Genomic DNA, 16,320 nt, shown 5'->3' with positions numbered 1-16,320 from the left:
CGCCCGCCCGCCCGCGCGGTGGGGGAGGGGTCCCGGCGCCGCGGCCCGCCGCCCCCGCCGCCCTGCCCCCCGCGGGCCGCCGGGCCGGGGTCGCGCGCTCGGTACCTTCATGAAGGTCTCTACCGCGCCTTTGGCCGTGTCCAGGTAGGTGGTGCCCAGATGGCTGCGCTGGTTCATAGAGGCAGACGTGTCTATCAGGAACAGCAAGATGGGCATAGTGCTGGCCGGGGCGGCGGGGCCCGCGGCGGCCGAGGCAGAGGCGGCGGGCGGCGGCGAGCGCCGCGGCGCGGGCGGGGAGCGCGGCCCCCGGGCGGAGGGCGCCGCCTGGGTCTCCCCTGCGGCGGCGGGGAGTTTCTCCCCCGGTAGTTGAGAGGAAACTCCCCAGACCCCGTCCTCCCCGGAGCACCCCCGCCTCCGCCTCCTCCCGCCCGCCTGCCCGCTGGGCCGGGCGCCCGGCCGTCCGTCTGTCGGCCCGTCCCCCCCGCCTCGGGGGTCCCGTCCCCGCTCCCGGCCCCTGTGTGTGTCCCAGCGGGAGACGGGCCCGGCTCCCCACCCCACCCCCGGTGCAGGGAGTGGGGGCCTGGGAGCTGGCGGCGAGGGGAGTGGGCTGAGGGGAGATTGGCCCTGGGGCTGTTGGGAGAAGTTTCAGGGACTCCCTCCGCACCCCGGCGGCGGCACCACTTTCTCAGCCCCTCTCGCTACTGAAGCGCTTTTCTCTCTCACACTCCGGTTTTAACTCGGGCAGGGGCTGCAGAGGCTCCGCCCCCTGACACGTCCCTGAGCCACGTGACGCACCGCCCCGCCCTCGTATTGGCTAGCCCTTAGCCCTACATTAGCATATTCAAACAGCTCAGGGGCGGGGGAAGCTTGGAGGCCAGCTCCGGGGACGGTTATTGAGCACGCGCGGAGGCGGGGCGTCGGGAGCGCGCGAGCGCGAGGGGCGGGCGGGCCGGCCCGCGAGGGGGCGGGCTCCGGGAAGGGGCGGGGCCGGGCCGCGGAAGGGCCGCGGGCGGGGGGGAGGGGCGGCCGAGGCTCTGCGCTTGCGCGCCGGGGCCGCCGGCCTCTCCTTGACTGGTGGAGGTGACAGGGGTCGGGGGGAGGGAGAGGGGCGCTGGCCTCGGCCATTTGTCCCTCCGAGGTCGCGGCGGCGAACCCCTTCCTCGGGGGGGGCGGGGGGGGGGCGTGTGCCGAGGGCAGAGCACAGTGAACGAGGGTCTCGGGGACGCGAGGGGCCGGGCCGCGGGCGCGGGAGGAGGTCCCCGGGCGTCGGAGGCGGCCCCAGCGGGCGGGCCCGCGGGGGAGGGGAAGGGAGGGGTTGTTTATGACCAGGGCCTGACCTCCTCGCGGGGGAGTGGGACCCGGGCCGGCCGCGTCCCGGCCGCGGGCCGCGGGGGGCCGGCGAGCCCTTTCGGGGCGACCACCCGGAAGGAAATAGCCCTCAGCGGTCCGCTGCCCGTTTCACACTGGGGAAAGGAGTACCTGGGCCTTCCCGAAGGAATGCCGTTCTCCCGCCGTGCTGACCGCGAGCCGCGGCGGAGCGCGACTTCAGAGCCGACGGCCTCGGCGACCAGAACCAGGGCCCTTCCTTGACAGAGACCGACCCCGCCCACCCACGTAACCGAGAATCCGCAGAAAGCGGATTCTGATAACCCTGCCGGCTCTCCCCTGCCTCCACGTGCGGCCTCAGACTGTAGAAACAGGCCCCGGCCTTGTACCTGAAGTAAAGAATCCTCGCCTGAATTCCGGGAAGGCACTTCCCCCCAGTAGACTAGTTGAAGAACTGGAGGCTTTGCCTTGAATACAAGTTGAATTAGGGGCACAGAGCTCTTATAAGGCTATGTAGGTCTTTATAGAGCCTTTTCCTACTGGCCTGGCATTTGATTTCTTTCAATACTGAGATTCTTAATATTTGCCTCCTGGTAATTTTAAAGAAATTGTTCCTATTCATGTCAACACAAAAGAGATAAGTTGTGGCACATTTTTTTAATCTCCAGTTTCACAAAGTGGACTTTGCCTAGTATTTAAGATACCTTCTGAAACTTTTTGTTAATTTATAGTAGGGTTATTTCATTAAAAGGGTGTTTTGTGAGAACCTACCATGGAAGTGTGATATTTGTAAGAGATTTGCTATGAAATAGGAAGAATATGGAATACAATGTTCCAGGTTCTTACACAGCTTGTTCAGCCAGTATTTGCTGAAGACCTGCTGTGTGCTGGGTATGGTGGTGATAAAAAGAAAATAGGGTCCCCGCCCTCACAGAGTTTAGGGTTTTCTAGGAAATTGTGACATACACATTATTTACTACTAGACAGAAAATGATTGGATAGTAAATAAGTATGCTCTAAATAAGGTTACATGCAAATATCAAGAGATCTAAGTCCAGTGAGCCAAACCTAGAGCATATAACCAGAACCTATGCTAGTGAGGGAGCCTGAGACCAAAGGCCAGGTGCTGGATCAGAAGCAATGAATGGCAGGGTCCTGAGGCAGAGACAGAAGGAAATCAGGACAGACACAGGCAGCCACTCAGGAGGCAGGCAGAAACCAGGAAGCATTGACAAGCAGTCCCTGGGCAAAATTGTGAAATAGGCCACGTTTATTCTTAGTGACTGGTTTGGTTGACAATGAAGGTACTGGTTGATGAGGGCCTAAAGCAACTATTCTTAGCCAGGCGATGCACATTAGCATCACATATAGAGCTTTAAAAAATAATAAACATGCTAGGTACCCATCCCCAGAGGAAAGTGACTCAATAGAATTGGGCTGAGCCCTGGTCATCCACGTTTTTAAACTCTTCAGGTGAGTCTTACAAATAATAGTGATTGAGAATTACATTTTTAAAGAATAAGAATAATGTATATATCAGACATGTAGTAGGTACTCAGTAAATAGCTTAAAAATTCACACATCTTAGATTTACTGCATTTTTTGAAGGACACCTAAAATAAACATGCCTGCCAGCTAAAGGAAAGAAACTCTGAATGTGCTCACCAATACATTTAACAAGGTATTTGTGTCAGAGACTTATTTAAATTGTTTTAACTCAACTATATTTTTTTGGCAAAAAATAAAGAGAAAAATAATTTAATCAGTGCCGGTGAGTCCCACCATTCCCCTCAGTTGAGCATAGGCCCTGGAGTGAGCATGAGATTGGAGCCAGGAATCTCTTTTTCACTCAGTCTTTACCTGTGATTCTGGAAAGATAAAATGTAACCTTATTTTTCTAGAACATGGCCCCTAAATGCAAGCCAACTATTTCACCTGAGACTGAACTGAAGAAACAGCCTCTCCAGTGCCGGAGGGAAAACTCACTGGAGTGTGTGCCAAGCCCTCTGCTGTGGTAGTAGGGGACCAGGGAAGATGTTCCTGGGAACGCACTGGTTGGAAGAGGGATGCAGGGGAAAACCTGTTCTTTGCTACTGTGGTTATAGGTGCCTTGCACAAGTGCTCTGGCTCCAGTTTAAAAGGGAATGAATAAATTACATGGGAACCTCTGAAAGAATGGTGACTCTGACTTAGACAATGGCTTAAATTATTGAAATGGAGCTATTCTAACAGAATTAAGAACATGGAATTGTATATATTTGTGGGAGCCAACCAGAGCCCTTTTAAATTATTTTAAACCAATTAACAAAGTAACGCAGTTTAAAAGTAATTATGTGCCAATGACTTGGCTTATGATATCTGGATATGCCACCTGAACAGAATAATCAGATGAATTCCTCATGTGTAACCTAACAGTTTCTTCTGGCTAGCTTACCATTTCCTCAACTCTGCTATCGTACCCTGTTTGAGATGACCTTAGTCGATGTTGAAAGGTTGAGAACATCAAAGAAACATAGAAGTGAAATGCATGAAATATTAGATGTGAAACTAGCCAGCCAATGTAGTCAGGTAATACACATAGAAGGAAATTTAATTTTGGTAATCCCAATGTTATATAACCTCGGTCCTCAGAAAAATGCTACTAAGGACTACTATTTAAAAGAAATTAGATCTTTCCAAGGAGCAGTGTTTCACAGTAATAGCTGAAGTCTCTGGTAATTTAAATTCAGCTCTGAAAATGAATGTATCCAGATTGAGATTTAGAATCACAGTGTAACAGTATCTCTAGCAAAAATTTAAAATAAAATTTAAAAAAAAACATGTATTTGGCGGCCAGTCTACTATTAATTGCATACCCAGTATGAGATAGACACTGTGCTAGATCTTCAGAGAGCTTATAACCTAATGGGAAAGACCAAAGACGAATAAGTAATGAGAATACAATATTATGGTAATTCAACAGACTCCATGCGTGACATAATATCCGCCATATAGGCTTGTTTTGCAAATTCAAGGTAACATCAAAATTTCCTTCCACTCTGATACACTATCACCACTATTTGAGGACCACTAACAAAAAGCACTGCTGATCAAAATATGACACAGACTAATAAATACAATTAGTATTCAGTGGACATGGTATCACCTGGGAAGCCAAAGTGCCCTAAATCTCTGTGTGGAAGGTACCTGCCTACCAACCAAGAACAAGAAAAGCAAGAAATAAGCTTCAAATGTGTTTGCGCTATTATATGTTTTTGGATCTATTTGTACTACCATCTCTTTGTTACTCCAGCCTAGCTTCAATAACAATGCGTGAGTCCTTGAAATCCAGTATCATTCGCAAATGAGGAATTTTATTCCAGAATCAAAAGTTTTAATATACCCACAGCCAACAAGGTAGATGTAAATAAAGGTAAGAGAAGAGGTAGACCAACCCCTAAAAACACTTTGACTGTACTTCCTATAGTCGTCATTCTGTTAAAGCTTTAAACCTGCGTATTTTCAAGAGGCATAACCGATATCAGATCAATAAAAGACAATTATATAACTTGATGATTTCCCTAAGCAAGTAACACTATACATACTCTATTCTTGACAATTAAAACCTTTCAATTTTTTTTTCCTTTCTGTTATTGAATGTCAAGACAGGTGTTGTAGGCTCTAAAAATTATAAATTAAGATCTGGTTTTTGCTTTCAGAGAGTATACGACCTTGTAGAAGAAATAAACATACATAATACTAGGCCAAGTATAATCAGTGCCAAAAGATATGTGCAAATTGTGTCTCTAATTGAAGTGAGAAATTCATTCAGACTAGAGGGGAATAGAAGAAAAGCAGCCAAATGAGGAAGCATGTATTCTTCAGAGCTTTACTATTTTCAATCTTAAAATATATATATTTAAAAGTAGAGCTTATTCGTTGTCCTAAAAATCTGCAAAATACAAAAATAAATAAGCAAAAGAAAATTCACTTTGACTCTCACTACTAAGGGATGGCCACTGATAATAGTTTAGTCTATATCCCTACCTTTTTATTTTAAATAAAACTGGGGTCTTATTTTATGTGTGTATGTGTGTGTATAATATCTCCTTTTCTATCTTTTTTTCACATTTAAGATATTTTTCAGATCATAACTACTTTTTCAAAATTATGACTTCTAATAAATGCATACATAATCATTCTATGGATGTATCTTGATATACTCTCCTATTACTAGATATTTTTATTATTTCCAGATTTTCCTATTATAAATAATGATGCATTGAGCTAATCTGTACATATATCTTTATTTACAATATTCAAACAGCTATCTTTGTTTTTTTGTTTTGTTTTTTATTTATTTCTCTCCCCTTCCCCGCCCCCCCCATTGTCTGCTCTTTGTGTCCATTCGCTGTGTGTTGTTCTGTGTCCACTTGCATTCTTGTCATGCAGGACTGGGAAACTTGCTTTGTTGTTGTTGTTGTTGCGTCACCTTGCTGCATCAGCTCTCTGTGTGGTCGACGCCACTCCTGGGCAGGCTGCGCTTCTTTTGCGCAGGGCAGCTCTCCTTGCACATGGCAGCACTGCACATGAGCCAGCTCACCACACGGGTCAGGAGGCCCTGGGTATCAAACCCTGAACCCTCCATATGGTAGGCAGACACTCTATCAGTTGAGCCACGACCGCTTCCCATCAGCTACCTTTGAACACTTCTACTGCTCTGAATGTTGGGAACACATCAGCAAACAACACAGCTCAAAATCCCTGCCCCCTTACAAAGAGGTGAGACAGATAATAAGTAAACTGTATGTTATGTCAGATAGTGGCAAGTGCTCTGAAAAAAGTAAAGCAGGGGATGGGAATAAAAAGGGGGGCTGGGCTGGGGAGGACTGTGGATTGTGGCTTTAAGCGGGGTTGGTCAATTTACTGAGATGGCGACATGTGAGCGAGACCCCTGAGGCAGCAAGCCAAGTGGCTAGCCAGGGGAGGAACAGCCTGTGACAACTGAGTTGGGAGTGGTCTGGCCTGCATCAGGAATGGCAGGAGGCCAGCAAGCAAGGAGGAGAGCTGCCAGAGATGAGATTAAAATCGCGTGGGACCTTGACAGTCATGCATAGCCTCTGGCTTCCGCGCTGAGGGCCATGGGAAGCCATGGGAGGGTTTTGAGCAAAGGGTGACATGATCTGATTATTTTGGCTATTCTGGGAGAAAAGAGAGAAGGGTAGACTCAGGAAGGACAGGCAGGCAGTGATGGTGGCTTGGGGACACCTGGAATAATTGTAGAAGTGGTGAGAAGTGGTGTTTTTCTTTTTGTTGGTATGAGAAAAAGAGAAGCACCAGGGATGACTCAGAGCATCTCCAACTAGTTGCTTAGGATAAATTTCTAGAAGGGGGAATTTGTTAGATGCACGTTCAAGGCTCTTGATACATATTGCACATTTTTTACCTGAAAAGTCAAGTCAGTTTATAATTCCAGTATTCTCTACAGAATACTGTTTGTAAAACTTTTTGAGACAAGTGTTTCAGCCAGAATTTTTTAATAGTTTTACAAATTACTTTAGCCCTGCATAAAGGGGCTGAATTGTTGACTTAAATTTTGCATGTGGGAAGCAAACTTGGCCCAATGGATAGGGCGTCTGCCTACTACATGGGAGGTCCAAGGTTCAGACCCCGGGCCTCCTGACTCGTGTGATGAGCTGGTCCACGCGCAATTCTGATGCGCGCAAGGAGTGCCTTGCGTGCAGGGGTGTCCCCTTGTAGGGGAGCCCCACGCACAAGGAGTGCGCCCCCTAAGGAGAGCCACCCAGCGCAAAAGAAAGTGCAGCCTGCCCAGGAATGGCGCCGCACACATGGAGAGTGACACAGCAAGATGACGCAACAAAAAGAAGCACATTCCCAGTGCCGCTGATAAGGATAGGAGTAGTCACAGAAGAACACACAGCGAATGGACACAGAGAGCAGACAACGGGGGGGGGGGGGGGGGGCGGGGCGGGGGGGGGGCCGGGAAAGGGGAGAAAAATTTTTTTTTAAATTTTGCATGTATATGTTAACCACCTTTTAAGTAGTGAAATCTTTCTGATAGAGATTACAAAGGTCTTGGTGTTTCTCTTTTGAACTTATACTATAGAAATCATTGAAACATGGCATTTGATAAATGCCAAAAAAGAAGTTCAAAATGCTATGAGGAACACTTACCTCATAGAGGGCAGGACAAGAAAGAGGAACCAAAAAGACTGTCAGAGAAGAAGGTGGAGAACAGGAACCTGACATGCCAAAGCGGCGAGAGGATTTCAGAAAGGAGGTGTATGTTTTTTCAGGAGGCATGGGGGACTGAACCCAGGACCTCATACATGGGAAGCAGGCGCTCAGCCACGGAGCTGCACCTGCCCTGGATGATCCCACTCCTCATGGGTTGGGTTTTTTGTTTGTTTTGTTCTTAGGAGGTACCAGGGCTTGAACCCTGGACCTCATACATGGGAAGCAGGCGCTCCACCACTGAGCTACATCCGCCTTTTTTTTTTTAAGTTACTGAAACGTCAAAAAAGCAAAGACTGAGGAAAAATATATTGGATTTGAGAAAGGCATTGGTCATTTTTATAAGGGTCTTATTACTGGAATATGGAGAAAAATCAGTTCACCAGAGATTTTAGTGAATGACTAAAGGCAGAGAAAATTCTCTATTTGCATTAAAAAAGGAAATGGAGCACTGTGAGGCCAGAGGGACCAGGAGGAGAGCGGGAAGAGGGGCCCTGCCCTGCTGTTCCCTTCCCCAGTCTCTTCCCCCAAGCTCTTTTTATTCAGGTCAGTCTTCCATGAGCCAAGGCCAGAGCTCACGCAAGGCCCAGGGCGCAGGGGTGGGGACGGGGGTGGCCACTGTGGGCCCCTCCACCCACAGCAGCCGACCAGGGTGCAGGAGCTCTGGGGGGAGGCGGGGTGTGGTCCGCCCCTGACTTAAGGACCTCAATTTACACATCCAGGAAGAAGGGAAGGCCCTGCGACCAGGCCACCAGGCCTTGAGGCCAGGCTCCAGTTGTCCACCAGGAGGCCTTGGTGGGGGTAAGATAGGATGAGATAGCCACTCCACCCGGGCAGGCCTGGCCCAGGAGGGGCATGTGCAATGGGCTGGGGGAATGGTGGAGCAGGCCCCAGCTGGGGGGTGGTGGGATGGGCTGGGGGAATGGTGGAGCAGGGTCCCAGGTGGGGGGGTCGTCGATGGGCTGGGGGAATGTGGAGCAGGGCCCCAGGCTGGAGGAGGGGGGGGGGGGTGATGGGCTGCGGGAATGTGGAGCAGGGCCCCAGGCTGGAGGGGGGGGGTGATGGGCTGGGGGAATGGTGGAGCAGGGCCCCAGGCTGGGGGGGGGGTGATGGGCTGGGGGAATGTGGAGCAGGGCCCCAGGCTGGAGGAGGGGGGGGGGGGTGATGGGCTGGGGGAATAGTGGAGCAGGGCCCCAGGCTGGAGGGGGGGGGGGTGATGGGCTGCGGGAATGTGGAGCAGGGCCCCAGGCTGGAGGGGGGGGGGTGATGGGCTGGGGGAATGGTGGAGCAGGGCCCCAGGCTGGGGGGGGGGGGTGATGGGCTGGGGGAATGTGGAGCAGGGCCCCAGGCTGGGGGGGGGGGTGATGGGCTGGGGGGATGTGGAGCAGGGCCCCAGCTGGGGGGGGGGTGATGGGCTGGGGGAATGGTGGAGCAGGGCCCCAGGTTGGGGGGGGTGATGGGCTGGGGGAATGTGGAGCAGGGCCCCAGGCTGGGGGGGGGGTGATGGGCTGGGGGAATAGTGGAGCAGGGCCCCAGGCTAGGGGGGGGGGGTGATGGGCTGGGGGAATGGTGGAGCAGGGTGCCAGGATGGGGAGGGGGGGAGTGTGATGGGCTGGGAGAACAGTGGAGCAAGGCCCCAGGCTTCCGGGAGGGGTGGGCGCAGAGCCCCAGAGCTTGCTTTTCCTCCAGTGCAGTAACTATCAGGGGGCGGGGGGGGGGGGGCAGCCAGGGTTCTGGGGACCCCGCTGTCCAGGCCCCTGAGGCTATGCCCCACCAGGCACCCCTGCACGGGGCAGGGGAGGGCTGGGCTGCCGCCGCCGGAGCAGCGCTGTTCGGCCGTTTCTGGTGAACCAGGGCTGGGGTTAGGAGGGAGGGCCCGGGGTGGTGAGAGGAAGAGCGCGAAGCCGCGAAGCTGCGAGGCAGGCCCGGCGCGCGGCCGCGTGCAGCCAGCGGGGCCAGGCGGCGAGCGCGGAGCCGCCAGCCGGGGCGAGGGGCGAGGGGCGAGGGGCGGCGGGCGGCGGGCGGCGGGCGGCGGGCGGCGGGCGGGCGCGGGGGAGCGGCCCAGGCTGGGCCCGGTCGGCGCGGCGGGGGCGAGGGCGGGGAAGCCCCGGGCGCCGAGGGTGGCCCTAGGGAGCCGCGCGCACCCGCGCGGACAGCGAGGCCGCGGGCTCGGGGGCCCTCGGGCGGGGGCGCAGGGCCCCGGGGGCGCAGGTGGGGCCCCCGGGGGCGCAGGGGGCCCTCGGGCGGGGCGCAGGTGGGGTCCCCGGGGCGCAGGGGGCCCTCGGGCGGGGCGCAGGGCCCCGGGGGCGCAGGTGGGGTCCCCGGGAGCGGGGCCCTCGGGCGGGGCGCAGGTGGGGTCCCCGGGGGCGCAGGTGGGGTCCCCGGGGCGCGGGGGGCCCTCGGGCGGGGCGCAGGGCCCCGGGGGCGCAAGTGGGGGTCCCCGGGGGCGCAGGGGGCCCTCGGGCGGGGCGCAAGTGGGGGTCCCCGGGGCGCAGGGGGCCCTCGGGCGGGGCGCAGGGCCCCCGGGGCGCAGGGGGCCCTCGGGCGGGGCGCAAGTGGGGGTCCCCGGGGCGCAGGGGGCCCTCGGGCGGGGCGCAGGGCCCCCGGGGCGCAGGGGGCCCTCGGGCGGGGCGCAGGGCCCCCGGGGCGCAGGGGGCCCTCGGGCGGGGCGCAGGGCCCCCGGGACGCAGGTGGGGGCCCTCGGGCGGGGCGCAGGGCCCCCGGGGCGCAGGTGGGGGCGCAGGGGGCCCTCGGGCGGGGCGCAGGGCCCCCGGGACGCAGGTGGGGGCCCTCGGGCGGGGCGCAGGGCCCGGGGGCGCAGGTGGGCGGCCCCGCGAGCTTGGGCCGGCGCCCCTGGCAGGGGCGTGCGCCAGGGACGCGAGGCACCCCAGCCTCGGCTGCCTCCTCGGCCGTCCCCCCCGGCCGTCCCCCCCGGCCGTCCCCCCCCCCGCCAGGGCCTTCCCTGCCGGGTTATAACGACCCTGTGAGCTCGCGCCGCTGCTCTTTCAGAAAAGGAAGTGCCGTAGCCCGAGGTGGCAGGAGCGACCACCTGGCTTCCAACCCGGCGTGACCCGGGCCGGGCCCTCGGCAGTCCAGACCGTCGACCCCTCCCCGGGACGGGCTCGGCAGGGCTCCAGGCCCTCGAAGAACGAGGCAACCTGGCGAGAAAATCAGGCAAAGGCTCAGGCTTGGAGAAGAACGACAGGACACGACGAAATAGCTTATAAGGCGGGTACGGGCGCGCAATTAGTAAACTTCTCTCTAACATCCTTGTGAACTTCCGGCCCTACTATAGATTTCTTGTGTTTTTCTGAGGCGTTTTTCCGCAAAACCATTTACACCAGTTGCACTTATTATTGTAATTATGAAACTTAGTTCAATATTATAATATACCAATGATATGTGAATACCAAAGTCACTAAAGAAATTGCTGTCAAATTAGGTGTGAGCATGATAACTGCCAAATCCTGGGAAAATGTTCTTTAAAAACTACAATTATTTTGTACTTTGAAAGGTTGGCAAATTAAATACATCTGTGTGTTAATATTTTAAGCTAAAATAGAAAGTATATGGTATATAGCCATCATTTAAAAATTCTCTGCTTTAATGGACGTTTAAAATATATTTTTAATTATTTTTAAAAGATACATAGATTACATGAAATGTTACATTAAAAAATATAGGAGGTTCCCATATACCCCACTCCCCACCCCCCCAACTTTTCCCACATCAACAACTGCTTTCATTAATGTGGTTCATTCATTGTATTTGATGAATACATTTTGGAACACTGCTGCACAGCATGGATTATAGTTTACATTGTAGTTTACACTCTCCCCAAGTCCCAAAAATGCCCCCATAGCACACTTCCTTTTCCCTCTCCCTGGCTTCAGCAACTCCTGTGGCCACTGTCTCCACATCAATGATACGATTTCTTCCATTGCTAGAGTCACAATAATTCTACAGTAGAATACCAGAAAGTCCACTCTAGTCCCTATTTCATTCCTCTTTCCTGAGGACCACGCCCCCTCTAGTTGAGAGGGGGCTTCGATCCCACGTGGCTGATGGATGGGACTCTCGTGCCCGCAGCTGTGCTCTCTCAGATCTTTGGTGTGGTGGTTGTCCATCCTCACCAGCCTGTCTAGTGGGCTTCTTCAGTCGGCCAGTCACCCACCGGTAGTGGATAAGAGGGCTTTTACTATACTCTCTACTCTGTTTGCAAAACACTTTTGTTCATTCTTTTAAACAACAACACAGTCTGTCTAGAAACATATAAACGAAGGCCAGGGTTGACCTTCTTTAAGTGACTCCATCAGCACTTTCATGCAAAACCTAAATACAGAGTGTAACACCACATATCTATTTAGATGACTCCTCCAAGTCTTCAGGGATGAAATGGCTTGTGTATTAAATCCTGTGTTATGAACATTCCTGGCTTGTTAGTATTCATAAGAGTCCCAGCATCTGTGCATTTGGGGGCCAGTTCCTTCTTGTTGTTGTTTTTGTTTCTTTATAGGCTAGCGTGTGTAGCATTTTATTATTTCCCTATGTAAGGAACCTTAGAAATTATCTATTGCAACTCTCTTGTGTTAAAGATGAATAACCTGAGGACTAGGGTTAAAGAAACTTGCCCAAGGTAAAAATTATTGAAATTAAATTAAGAGAGTTGTTTGAATAGCCCCTAATACTGCGTCGTCCCCATGATATATAACACTTTTATTTTTATTTTTATTTTTTTTAAAGATTTATTTATTCATTTATTTCTTTCCCCTTCCCCCCCCACCTGGGTTGTCTGTTCTCTGTGTCTATTTGCTGTGTCTTCTTTGTCTGCTTCTGTTGTTGTCAGCGGCATGGGAATCTGCATTTCTTTCTGTTGCATCATCTTGTTGAGTCGGGTATCCGCATGTGAGGCGCCACTCCTGGGCAGGCTGCAGTTTCTTTCGCGCTCGGTGGCTCTCCTTACAGGGCGCACTCCTTGCGCGTGGGGCTCCCCTACACGGGGTCAACCCTGCGTGGCAGGGCACTCCTTGTGCACATCAGCACTGCGCATGGGCCAGCTCCACACGGGTCAAGGAGGCCCGGGGTTTGAACCTTGGACCTCCCATGTGGTAGGCGGACGCCCTAACCACTGGGCCAAGTCTGCCGCCCTATAACACTTTTAATTCAAGGATCTCAAAGCACTTTCAGATCAGACCATCAACAATTCTGATGTCTGTGTGTCAAATTGTTCTCCTATTTTCTACCGACTGGATTGCCTCCTGCCAGACAATGAATTAAAAGAATCAGTGTCCTCTTTGCAGGTGAATCATCTGAGCGTTGTCCTGCCTATGAACAAGAAGCCTGAAAACAAGGTATTTTTACCACGTGTGTCAGGGACAGGCAGTCAAGGCCGCATTTGTCCACTTTACAATCTCACAGTGATACAGCAGCGTGAAGCTTTCTGGGTTTCCTCGCTCTAACTTTTTTTTTTTTTTTTTAGGTATTGGGGCTGGGGATTGTACCTGGGATCCTGTTTATGGGAAGCCAGCGCTCAAACACTGAGCCACGTCGGCTCCCCTAAATTGATGTTTTCCTTTGTTTGTTTGTTTTTAGGAGGCACCGGGAACAGAATCCAGGATCTCTCCATGTGGGAAGCAGGCACTCAGCCACTTGAGCAAATTCCGCCCCCTCAACCATTCTTTTATATTTTTTATATATATATTTTTAAAGATACCTCATTCTTAACAGGTGCTTATCAACTCGTCATTAGCTAATTCACCTCAATTCTCTGATTCTCTGTAGAAGTAAGGGGAAGGGGAAAAAAATCCAAAAACTGGTCTTCCTTAAAAAGGAAATTTTATGGAGCCGCTCCTAATCATTTCCTCTTACAACTAATTGGCCAGCCATGTCACATGGCCAACTCTACCTGCTCGGGAGGCTGGGAAATGTAGTTCCGAGTGAGTGACTTGTCCCTCCAACTAAACTGAGGAAGTTAGCAAGGAAGAAGGAGAGAATGACTGTGGGGAGAGCAGCCCGCTGCCTTCGTCACCGCAGGGCTCCTGCCCGTCCAGGAGGAACGCCCGTGTGCTGCCCGGCTTACACCCCCAGCACCTCGCAGCCCTGGAGAGCCCGTAGCTCTCAGCTTGTCAGAAAAAAAGGAATCTGGTGGTTATAGCTCCAAATTTCTTTCATAGTAATTATGAAGAAGTGTTTTTATATATATAAAAATATCAACGTGTAACAAAATAATTTTAGGTAGAAAATAGATTTTTACTTAACTGCCGTTTAGCACTAAATTATTAATACAGCAATTTTCAAAAACTCATTTGCTTAATCAGATTATCATTTTGGATAATGGTCAATAATTTATGAATGTGCACTATAGCCTCAAACATTTTAAATATAAATGACCTTCCCCCCCTAATGTTTTATTACTTGAAAAATATTTATTATATTTAATTATCACAAAAATTTTACCATACCTAAAGCATGTTCATGTTGGAAAAAATAACTTGTCAAACCATTAAAATTTCACCACAAATATTTATTTTTTTCATTCATGTACTAAGTAAAGAACTTGAAGTTCAAAAGATGTTATCTGTGGGGATTACTGAGTTTCTAATTTGTCTCAAGAATGTCCAATTTGCAATAGATATTACCCTTAGATGGCAATACCAGAAGTTTTATGTGAGTTTCTTGGTTATGTGAGGCAACAAGAAGGAAAAAGACAAATACGTATTTTATCAAAAAGTAAACCATTTTTTCACATATGGAAATAAAAAACATTAGCAGTATTTGATAACTATAAAAAAATACCTAGAGCCTCAACTATGTGCTACATCATGCAACAGGCAATCTCATGATAAAATACTGAAGCCCAATTCAATATTTTCCCAACTGGACTTTTATTATATAAATTATTTTGAAATAGTGGACAAAAATTAGTCCATATAAGACCTTTGTCTAAATATTTTCTTGAAAATGAGTAAATGTGTATGTGTATGTTGTATAATAAAAGAAAGGGAATCTAGCCATTTAAAAAGTCCCCATTTAGGAATCATTATGCTTAGTGTTTTACAAATACTCACATCCCTCATTCTTTACAATAACTCTGAATAGTTATTACACAGCAAGGAAAAGAAACATACAGAGAGACTACATGTGCCGTCCAGGGATTGCAGAGCTCGAGCCCAGGTCTAACTCTAACGTCCAGGCTGGCCCCTCTCCCCCACGCACTAAGAATGCCACTTCTCAGGAATATGATTCAGCCTCTTATTTTTTTCATGCAGTAGTTTTGTGACCTTTGATGTTAAGAGATGTAGTTTTAATTTTCAGGTCTGTGAAATGGAATCTTGGTTTCAGATTTGCTTTTCAAAATACAACCCGATACAGGGAAGCGGCTGTGGCTGAATCAGCTGGGCTCCCGTCCGCAGTACGGGAGGCCCTGGGTTCGCGTCCCGGGGCCTGCTTGTGAAGGCAGGCTCCCCGGCACGCTGCGGAGCGCTGTCCAGGCCGCAGGCGCCACGGAGCGCCGACACAACAAAAAGGGGGACAAGCAAAAACACAGAACAGCGTGCAGCGAGTGAGCAGAGAGAGCAGACAGCAAGCAAACCACAAGAGGGGAGGGGAAATAAAATAACTGAATACAGACACAGAAGAACGCACAGCCAAGGGGCACAGAGAGCAGACAGCAGGCAAAAAGCCACACGGGGCAGGGATTAAAAAAAATTATAACAACCCGATACAATACAAGCAATGTAATATGAAGAAATAATTCAGTGATGAATTCATTCAACTGATAAAGTTCAAACCCAAACTTTCCCCTTGAATGCAAGTGCATGCTTCTTTCTTTTAAAAGTCTTCCTGCTTTTTTTCCCCTTTGCTTAAATTTAACCCATCTCTTCAAGTTAATCCCAGGGAGCAGGTGCAGCTCAGTGGTTGAGCACCTGCTTCCCACGTATGAGGCCCTGGGTTCAGTCTCCCGTACCACCTAAAAAAACTATTTTTAATTTAAAAAAATTAAAACATATTAATAAAATAAAATTAATCCTGTTTTAGATGACCTAACTCCTGCAACACAGGGACGGGGACAGGGGCTTTGGCACCTGGGTGGAGGGCTTGGCTCACTGGTGCAAAAGCAAAGGGTGGGCGAAGGGGGCCCCCTCCGGTACCTTCCGAGGCATCTTGCCCAGCACCCAGTCCAGCTCCAGGTCCACCGGGGTCGGGGGAGGTGTTGGCAGGGCATCGCCCTGGCCGTTTCTTCCCACGGGACACTGCCGGTCATCCACCAGCACTATCTGCATACCCAGGGACCAGGGAATCAAGACAGATGAGCACTAGCAGTGAATGCCCCGAGACACCAGGGCAGAGATGTTCTTTCCACCCCCTTCTGGCCTCCCCTACTGAGGCCCAGGCCTCCTCCCTCCTATAGCCTGGCCCCCATGTGCGTGTCACTGTCTCCCGTCACCTCTGTCCCTTGACAGTCCTCCCTCCGGCCCCTGCCCACGGTGCCTGCCATGATGCCCTGGGCCTACTCACTCTCCTGTCCCCGGTGATGGTGCCCACGAAGCACGCCGGGCAGCGTTCCCGGGCACTGACACGACGCAGGAAGTCCCGGGCCGGCGGCCGCAGCAGAAGCGCGTTTGACTCCTGGTACTCTGCCCCCCAGATTTCCAAGGCATTCAGGGTCGGGTCCCCGAGCTGCAATATGTGGGGGCGAGGGGAGAAGGAGAAGGGCCAGGGGGCAGGCCCACGTCTCATGGAGTGGCTGAGAAGGCAGCA

General features: G+C 51.4%; 1 protein-coding gene and 2 long non-coding RNA genes across 5 annotated transcripts in view; 2 read left to right on the top strand and 1 right to left on the bottom strand.

Moving 5' to 3' along the window:
• The window catches only part of INTS6 (integrator complex subunit 6), a 100,903-nt gene extending 99,349 nt beyond the window's left edge, over positions 1 to 1,554 (bottom strand). The window contains exons 1-2 of one of the 3 annotated variants that reach the window (XM_071208326.1): positions 1,480 to 1,554; positions 106 to 191 (exon numbers count right to left, since the gene is read on the bottom strand). In XM_071208326.1, coding sequence (XP_071064427.1) covers positions 106 to 177 — 72 coding nt within the window. In that variant the 5' untranslated portion in view covers positions 178 to 191; positions 1,480 to 1,554. Of the gene's footprint in view, positions 1 to 105; positions 304 to 664; positions 706 to 1,479 lie in introns of those variants that run through there. The other 2 variants (XM_058276775.2, XM_058276773.1) reach the window with 2 other exon arrangements.
• LOC131273476 (uncharacterized) lies at positions 57 to 5,504 on the top strand. Its single transcript, XR_009180741.2, has 2 exons — positions 57 to 144; positions 3,228 to 5,504. It is a non-coding gene; the product is annotated as an uncharacterized lncRNA (long non-coding RNA).
• A 5,065-nt stretch (positions 5,505 to 10,569) lies between these two features.
• LOC139436547 (uncharacterized) lies at positions 10,570 to 14,131 on the top strand. Its single transcript, XR_011645872.1, has 2 exons — positions 10,570 to 10,792; positions 13,153 to 14,131. It is a non-coding gene; the product is annotated as an uncharacterized lncRNA (long non-coding RNA).
• The last annotated feature ends 2,189 nt before the right edge of the window (positions 14,132 to 16,320 follow it).

The sequence above is a fragment of the Dasypus novemcinctus genome, chromosome 15 (assembly GCF_030445035.2).
Source record: "Dasypus novemcinctus isolate mDasNov1 chromosome 15, mDasNov1.1.hap2, whole genome shotgun sequence".
NCBI classification, from domain to species: Eukaryota; Metazoa; Chordata; class Mammalia; order Cingulata; family Dasypodidae; genus Dasypus; species Dasypus novemcinctus.
Note: the sequence above shows the minus strand (reverse complement) of the source record. Positions and strands in the feature narration are given on the sequence as shown.